Here is an 8,941-nt window from a genome sequence, read left to right as displayed (position 1 = left end):
AAAGCAACACATACAGAAGGACATCCCACATCATTTTCCCTTTTCTTTCTAAATAAAAAGGAAGATCTTATCTTTAACATAGTAAAATTACATATACAAAGCAGTTATCAAGCAAGAATTATAGTTACAATATTTAGTCCATTTACATTTGGCAAATTAAGGATAATATTCTATCATCTATCCTATCTTTGTGAGGCTAAAGTTTTATATCTAATTTATTTTATCATAACTAAGGAAAACTATAACTATCTATTCTTCAACTCCAAAATACCCCAGAAGGATATAATATTACCTAAGTTAACAGGAAGTACATTGTAAGCCAACTTCCAAAACTAGAACTGACATCTCACTGCCTGGACAGTCAAGTCACCCAAGGTTCTTCTGTAATGTGGGGCATCCATCTTCAGCCTACAGGCCCATAGTATCTGTCAGACTTTTCCATGAAGCAGGAAATTTCAAAGACTATTTCGCCTACATTGGCACTTTGTTAGTCAATTTCTTCTGTGTCCTGCAGAATGTCTGGCAGACTCTTTCATGAAGCAGAAACCCTGAAGGGTTGTCTCACCTTTTTTTTTTAATTTTTATTGAGCTCTACATTTTTCTCTGCTCCCCTCCCTTCCTTTCTCTTCCCCTTCAACCCTCTCCCATGGTCCCCATGCTCCCAATTTACTCAGGAGATCTTGTCTTTTTCTACTTCCCTTGTAAATTAGATCCATGTATGTCTCTCTTAGAGTCCTCATGGTTGTCTAGGTTCTCTGGGATGTCTTACCTTCTTTAGGCAAATTCAGCAGCAACTTTTCTGTGGATCCAGCATGTCCAGTTCATACAGCATACCATCAAGTAGCCCAGGCAAGAGCACTTTCTTTCCCAAATGGCTAGCCTTGTCACATTGAAGGCAAATTTCGTAAAGAGTTTCTTCAATGCCCATCAACCTCTCTGAAGTAATTGGTACTGCCAGAATCAGATATGTCTCACTGTTGAGAAAAGTCTAAGTTCTTAAAACATATTAAATGGGCCGGGCAGTGGTGGCGCACTCCTTTAATCCCAGCACTCGGGAGGCAGAGGCAGGCGGATCTCTGTGAGTTTGAGACCAGCCTGGTCTACAAGAGCTAGTTCCAGGACAGGCTCCAAAACCACAGAGAAACCCTGTCTCGAAAAACAAAAACAAAACAACAACAAAAAAATTAAATGCCATATGTCATAGGTCTTTGAAGTATTGAAGATTATCTAACTGAAATATATATCTAGAAAACCTAACTAACATGACTACAAGTTTGACTATTATAAATGACTATCTACATTTGATTTTAGCCAAAAGGCCGAGAAGCGATTATAAATGACTATCTAGTAACACATAATTTTTAATTATACATTACATTATTAAATGAGCTTTTTAAACATACCTTAAATAAGAGTAGAAATATAGATGACAAAATTGACCTTAAATTTGTAACAATAAACCAAGATCCATACCAATGCAAAGTATTCATCTTTATATCACAGAAAAAAATAACATCTTGAAGTTTGCAGGCAAATGGATGGATGTAGAAAACATCATATTGAGTGAGGTAATCCAGACCCAGAAAGACAAATATCATATGTTCTCACTCATAAGTGGCTTTTAGACACAAAGCAGAGAAAACCAGTCTACAATTTGCAATCCAGAGAACCTAGACAACAGTAAGGACCCTAAGAGAGATATACATGGATCTAATCTACATGGGAAGTAGAAAAAGACAAGATCTCCTGAGTAAATTGGGAGCATGGGGACCATGGGAGAGGACTGAAGGGGAGGGGAAGAGCAGGGAGGGAAGTAGAGAAAAATGTGGAGCTCAATAAAATCAACAGAAAAAAAAAAGAAAGGAAGGAAGGTCTATCTGGGCTGCCAGTCCAAAGGAATGCAGCATAGCAGGGCCAGTGCCATAGAGGGAGTGACTTGGTCTGTAGCTCCCCAGAAAGCAGAGAAAAGGACTCCCAGTATTGTACTTGCTTCCCCCCCCCCCGCCCCTTTTGTATACAGTCTGCTCCTCACATTCAGGGTGTTTCTTCCCCAGTTAATCCTCTCTGGGAACTCCCCACAGGCACGTCCGAAGGTGTGCCTCATGAATGCATGCAGTGAGCGCTGGTTCGCTGGGTGCTGGAAATGAAGAAACGACAGACATGGACCAAACGACAGAAAAACATCCAGAAAAGATGGGGTCGGTTGGTTGTGACGCTCTGATAGAGAGCACCTTCTTTGCAACCTGGAAACTCAGCAAATTTATTGTGTGCAGCACAAGGAGGAGGGGTTCAGCTGTCTCCGTGGGAGGTCTCTGTAGGGGTGCAGCCTCCAGTTGCAATCCCCCAAGAGGAGGGAGCTGTAGTTGCCAGTTTTTGCACACAGTCAACATTGGCACAGGAAGGCTTTGCCACTCCCATGGGTCTGAGGCACTGGGGTCCTTGACACTGACAGGGCTATGCCCATGTCGTCAACAACACACATTCACCCAAGGCTTCATGCCTCCCCACGGATTTTATTAAACCAATCAAGTTGACAACGGAAATAATCTACCACAGGCAACAAGATACAGTTCCTTAATAGGGAATGCAGAATCATTTTGTATTATATAACGGGTAAGAGACAGAGACCACAGGGCCGTGAATGGCCAGAATACAGAAGGTCATTAAGCATTTATTTCGCCTTTGCCACCGCTGTTTCGTAGATCAGACCAACGTGGGAACAACAGCAACAACAAAAACAACAGGGAACACATTGAATAACGCGATGTCCGTTCCTTTCCTACCCAGACTATCTTCCGGGTTGCAACACCCACAGGGAGCCCTGCGCTCCTTCCGCGCACGCGCTTCAGCGCGTCTCGTGGCCTCCGAACCAACAGGGGGCGCGGAGAGCGCAAGGCGCGCACAGCTAGCGGCTGCTTCCGGGTCAAGGGTCAGACAGCCTTCTTCCCGTTGGCCATGGTGCAGCTCCGGCCGCGTCCGTCGCGAGTCCCCGCGCCAGCGGAGGCGATGGTGGACGAGGACCAGCCGGCCTCGGAGGAGGAGGAGGCGGATCATGGCCTGCTCCTCGGGCAGCCCAGCAGCGGTGCCGCCGCCGAGCCTCTGGACGAGGACGAGGATGGGGACGACGAAGCCCCCGAGGAACTGACTTTCGCCCATGCTCAGGCGGAAGCGAGGGAGGAGGAGTTGCGCGTGCGTGAGAGTGCACGGAGGTGCGGTGCCCGCGGCGGGGAACGGGACGCCCGGCGACTTCCTAGGCTCGTCCGGCGCTGACCTGTCCCCTTTTCTTCCAGGGATAAAACGCTGCTGAAGGAGAAGAGGAAGCGGCGCGAGGAGCTGTTCATCGAACAGAAGGTTGGCGGCGGGCCGTGTCGCTTTGGAAACACGACCGGGGCGAGCGAGAATTCCCTTGCTCAGGGCTTTTTTTTTTGGGGGGGGGGGGTGAGGGAGTATAGGATATTGGAGCGGGACAAGGGCTGCTGCTGTTTCTTGGTGTCTTGCCCTAATTCAACGTGGGCGTGGAAGCGTTGACACTCACCTGGCCTTCACGTATTGGTCTTTTAGGCTTCCAGAGGTTGTGGGTTTCTTTTTTTTTCCTAAGTCTAAAACTAGGACTCCGAAGATTTAAGTGACTTGTAAAGTAAAAATGGCACATACAGGCGATTCCTTATTTCATATCCCAGAGATCTGACTTCAAATTGGCCATGTCTGATACCTTTCTATTAATAACAGGGACACTTGAACGTTGAGCTACTGTGGGTACAATTACAAAGAATGTTTTGGGCTTTGGAAACCCAGTCTTGGCTTAGAAGTCGCGGGGCAGTGTTGGTCTGGATGCAGGAGTATTTGAAACGAGTAAATTTTTTTGTTTTGTTTTGCTTTTTCGAGACAGGGTTTCTCTATATAACAGTCCTGTAACTCACTCTGTATACTTAAGAGATCCGCCTCCCTCTGCCTCCAGAGTGCTGGGATTAAAGGCGTGCACCACCGATGCTTGGCTGAGAGGAATAACTTCTTTGTTTTGTCTTTTTTTTTTTTTTATTTTTTGAGACAAGGTTTCTCTATAGCTTTGGAGCCTTGCCTGGAACTAGCTATTGTAGTCCAGGTTGGCTTTGAACTCAACGAGATCAGCCTGCCTCTTGCCTTCTGAGTGCTGGGATTAATGGTGTGAGCCACCACTGCCAGACAACGAAATGAATAACTTTTTAAAAGCAACTCTGAGAATACCTGAACATCACTTTTAACTTGTCTTCAAATGTCTTTATTCCAAAAGAAAAGAAAGCTGCTTCCAGATGCTATTTTACAGCAACTAACTAAAGCTTCAGAGGCTGAGTAAGTAATAGGCTTTTACTTCTGTAAGGCAATCCTTAGTTTGTCTGTATAACTGCAGAGATTTGTCCAAATTTAAAAGCTACAGAGTGGTTTTGGAGTTCCCAATCCCAGTCCTACAAGTAAAGGTCATTGTCCAGCACTTGTCCTGGGGCAGAATTGGAGGTCAAGGTCAAGTGACTTTTTCTATTTAGTGGTCCAGTGGGCACTTAACCACAAACTCCTAAAATCCAAACTTTTCTTAAGCTGGTTTTACCTGCCACCACCCTTCCTCATCCCCATTTCATTTAGCAGCTTTGCCCCGTGGTCTGTGCCTAAACCCAAAGCTTGAGCTACGGCTGTCTTTATTTCCATCACATTTAAGCTCTATTGAGTTTACTCTACTTCTTGGCACTCTTTGGTACATTCTTTGGTTTTTCTAGATACGGTTTCTCTGTGTAGCTCTGACTGTCCTATAACCCCATCTGTAGACCAGGCAGGCTGTCCTCAAACTCAGATTTGTCTGCCTCCGCATCTCAGTGCTGGGATTAAATGCAACACCACACCTGGTCTTAGTGTAAACTCTGAAATATTTTTTTAACAGAATGGTTGGTTATTTTTCCTATTATTTTGAATTCCATGAGGCATGTAAGCAGATGTTTGGTGAAGCCCTTGTCTTACATAACCAAGTGTCACCCTCCCTCATCACTTTCTCCTCTGTGATCAGTACAGTTGCTTCTATAATTCATTTCTGAGGCAGTTTTGCCATTTGATAGTTGTCTGGAGCTCACCTTTTGTCTCCAGTGTCCAAACTGTTGAATGAGCTGTGTTTTCTCATTACTAAGATAAGTACCACTTGGTACCTTGGAGTGCTAACTGCTAAGTTATGTTTCAGAATCTTGAGCAAACTTTTGGATGCCCACTAACAGTGCTCAGATTTGAATTCTGAGAAGTCATTCTCTGCTAGTGTGGTTACTGAGCTGGTGGCAGTGCTGTGTGGCATGATGAGTGAAAATTAAGGGTAGTGGTCATGAAAGCCGGAAGGGGATCTTATGTGTTGTTTTGAGTATTCTTACTGCCTGCCATTCTGAGCTTTTGTTGTTTTTTTCTTTCCATAGCCTAAAGAAATCACCAGGAAACGTAAAAGGTATGAATTGTTCTCATTTAAGTAACTGCATGTAAGGGTGAGGAATTGCAGGTATTTTTGGCTGTTTGTGACCCTTAGGCCTGGCCAAAGTTGGCTTCAGACCATTCCCCATTTTTTTCTTCCAAATAAAATCTGCACTCAACATGATATATGAGTCACCGAAGTGCGTGCTATGGAGTGTTATTTTATATACTATTAATAAAGTGGATCCTAATTTTTTTCAGTTAATTTGAAAAAGAGAGGCGAACATACTGCAAAAGAAAGAAACTCCAAGAAAGTTAAAATACAGAAAGTACAGTCTGACAGGTAATGAGTTTTGTTCTGTTTTCCCAGTGGGATGTAAAGTTTCCTTTTAAAAGCTTATGAGGAGAAAGTAGTAGTGTATCAGATTGGGTTGTTTGTAGAAAAATATTACTTGCTGCCTTAAAATATGTTAATGCATTTTCTTTTCTTATAAAATAGCATGTGATTTATCTGTATTGTGTAACTCATATAATTATTTAAATACAGTTGATAAGCAAGAACAAAATGACTATTTCAAAGTGAAGTCATGTAGGGGCTGGGATTCCTAGAGTAGAGTCCCTGCCCGGCATCTGTGAGGCGTTGGGTTAAGAATGTGGCTGAATGGTAGTGATTGACCATCCCCCCCAGTACTACACGTGTGTACATATGTGCATACACCCGTGCGTGCACACACACACACACAAACCCACAATGACATAGGAGAATGAGTACGTACCTTCTGATTCATTTTGACTTTTTGTATTTTCACCAGTCAGACTAAAAGCTACTTGGCTGTAAGGCTAAAAGATCAAGATCTGAGAGATTCAAGGCAAGAAGCAGCCAAAAACTTTATCCACAATTGTTTATATGGTTCAGAATCCAAGAGGACTACTGGTAATTTTTTTTTTACTTTTTATTTATTTATTTATTTTGGCTTTTCAAGACAGGGTTTCTCTGTAGCTTTGTAGCCTGTCCTGGAACTAGCTCTTATAGACCAGGCTGTCCTTGAACTCACAGAGATCTGCCTCCCAAGTGCTGGGATTTAAGGCTGGTAATTTTCTTATAGTCTCTGGCTCTCACGATGACAAAGAAATGATTAACTGATTCTCCCCTTTAGTGAACAAGTTCCTGTCTCTGAACAACAAGAGGCTACCAGTGAAAAGAGCTGCAGCCCAGTTTCTCAATGGCACATGGGGTAAGCTGGAATGTCTTCTCTTGACTCTAGTTATTTTACAAAGGAAATGTTTTTGGAAGGAGATGGGTCATTATAAACTAAATAAACCTACCTTTATAGTGTATTTTTGTAAACTACACTCCAAAAAATCTGAATTTTGTTTCTCGGGGTTTTAACTAATACTTACTGAATATTCCTCTTGTTCTCTTGTAGGTGCTAAGAAACAACAAAATGCCAAGAGGTTTAAAAAACGCTGGATGGCCAAAAAGATGAAAAAGAAAAGTTATAAGTGAAATGAAATAAAGCTAAATGATGATGATTTATATGTATAGAATTTAAGGTTATTTGGTATGGAAAACACTGATTTTTCAAAATCTAGTCATTCATAAATCATTGTAAAGGATCATTAAGAAAAAACCATAAACCTTTTTGTCTGAGAAAGCAGCTGGCTACATTTCTTTCTAGAATACTTTTGATCATCTTGGAGGGAAAAGCAGTTTAAAAAAGGCATTTTCATCCTTGTGGGCACAAGAAGAGGGATAAAAAGAGACCATCTGCCGGGCGATGGTGGTGCACGCCTTTAATCCCAGCACTCTGGAAGCAGGCGGATCTCTGTGAGTTCGAGGCCAGCCTGGTCTAGAAGAGCTAGTTCCAGGACAGGAACCAAAAAGCTAGAGGAACCCTGTCTCGAAAATCAAAAAAAAAAAAAAAAAAAGAGAGAGAGAGAGACCGTCCATGAAGTCTTCAGTACAGCTGAAAAGCTAACTCTAGTGTTGTAGATGTGGTTTGTCATTGTTCAAAAGCATAGTGGCGGGGGTGGAGAATCCCCAGAGTAGGAAAAAATAAATATGTGTTGGGGCTTAAACTTAAGCCAGCACCTTTGTCTAGCAATGGAGTAAATCTGAAATAAGTGGGTTTTTTTTTGTTGTTGTTGTTCTTTAAAAGAAAAAGGTGTGTGTGTGTGCACACATGCATGGTGTGTCAGAACAATTTTTTCTGTCTCCTACCATGTGGGTTCCAAAGGTTGAATTCAAGACGTGGTAGCAAGTACTGCTGAGCCATCTTGCCAGCCCTGGAGCAGCTTTTCAAATTTTAATTAGTTTGGGGGTTTGCCTGATTGATAGTTACAGTACTTGTTAAATTCCTGTTTTTCTTTGCACACACAGTATCAGGTTTACTAGTGCAATCACCTGAAGGCATTTTTAGACTGTTAACTTGGGCTGATATATGAGTATATGAGAACCTAACACATAAATTCAACTGACACTAATATCTGTAGAAGTAAATTTTTAATGGCTGGTTAATTATATCACTACATTTTTATTGCAATATAGTACTCATTTAAGCACTTAAAAATGGAAGGTGTACAAAGATTAAATTAAGACACGGTAAATTGACTAAATATTTGGTTTTTATATAAATAAAGGTCATAACCACACTGTTGACATGTAATACTGTTATAATACAACAGTTAAACTTGTGAGTCTACAACAGAAGTCATCTGTAGTTAAACAGGAAACAAAGTTGAAAAAGACCATGTTAAAACAAAATTACTGGGACTAACAGGTCGGGATTGTAAGTAGCAACAAACATACTCACTCAGCTCCTGAGTATTTCAAGTTTTACAGTACACATTAAAAATGATTTCTTCCATCAACACTATTAAATTCAAACTGTCGGATGTTTATGCATTTTGCAAGTTACACTGATTGAATGCTTACACAGGAGCGGGGGTCGGAACAGCTCCCAATTTGTAGTTTACATCACCCACATGCTAACACAAACACAACTTGTTCCATTTCCTCCCCCTTCTCCCCCCAACAAAGAAGGCAGGATTTTTGGTTTCTTTTAGGTAATTGTTTTAAAGGATTTCTGATGATCAATTTGAACGTCTGAAATTCAGTAATATTTAACTCTTAGACAACTAAGAGGTTAAAAGATGGAAAATATTTTCTCCTAACACTAAGTTAGAAAATCATTTGCATCATGCTGTAAACTAGGAAGCAATGTAAAGCGACAAAAACCTGTCCCCAGTACATAATTAAAAAAATCTAAATTTCAAATCAGCAGAGCCGGTCTACTTCCATGTTGACTATTTGCCACAATGTAAGTGTGAGCTCCTGAAGTGCATAGCTAATGTAGGTAGTCTTCCACTGTGGCAAATGCACAGGATCCAATTCCTGATCGAGCCATCAGTCCTAGACATTGTGTGGCCTGTCCCATTGCTAGGGCAAGTGGAGGTTGCTTTGGCAGATTGTGGGTTTCTAAGGAAAAAAAGGATTAAAATATGAAGATGCAATTAACAAACCATT

The 8,941-nt window shown here is 41.8% G+C and overlaps 2 protein-coding genes across 2 annotated transcripts in view; one reads left to right on the top strand and one right to left on the bottom strand.

Annotated features, from left to right (window-relative positions):
• The first annotated feature begins 2,923 nt into the window (after positions 1–2,923).
• On the top strand, positions 2,924–7,073 carry Nol7 (nucleolar protein 7). The gene is made up of 8 exons (XM_075969786.1): positions 2,924–3,209; positions 3,291–3,351; positions 4,271–4,329; positions 5,424–5,452; positions 5,677–5,758; positions 6,228–6,349; positions 6,573–6,650; positions 6,843–7,073. Exons 1-8 carry the CDS (start codon positions 2,956–2,958, stop codon positions 6,920–6,922), a joined length of 765 nt encoding a protein of 254 aa, XP_075825901.1. The 5' UTR covers positions 2,924–2,955; the 3' UTR covers positions 6,923–7,073.
• Positions 7,074–7,901: 828 nt separating this feature from the next.
• The window catches only part of Ranbp9 (RAN binding protein 9), an 84,125-nt gene continuing 83,085 nt past the window's right edge, over positions 7,902–8,941 (bottom strand). Inside the window, exon 14 of the mRNA XM_075969785.1 lies at positions 7,902–8,893. Coding sequence (XP_075825900.1) covers positions 8,763–8,893 — 131 coding nt within the window. The 3' untranslated portion in view covers positions 7,902–8,762. The remainder of the gene's footprint in view (positions 8,894–8,941) is intronic.

This window comes from Microtus pennsylvanicus, chromosome 4 (assembly GCF_037038515.1).
Source record: "Microtus pennsylvanicus isolate mMicPen1 chromosome 4, mMicPen1.hap1, whole genome shotgun sequence".
NCBI classification, from domain to species: domain Eukaryota; kingdom Metazoa; phylum Chordata; class Mammalia; order Rodentia; family Cricetidae; genus Microtus; species Microtus pennsylvanicus.
Note: the sequence above shows the minus strand (reverse complement) of the source record. Positions and strands in the feature narration are given on the sequence as shown.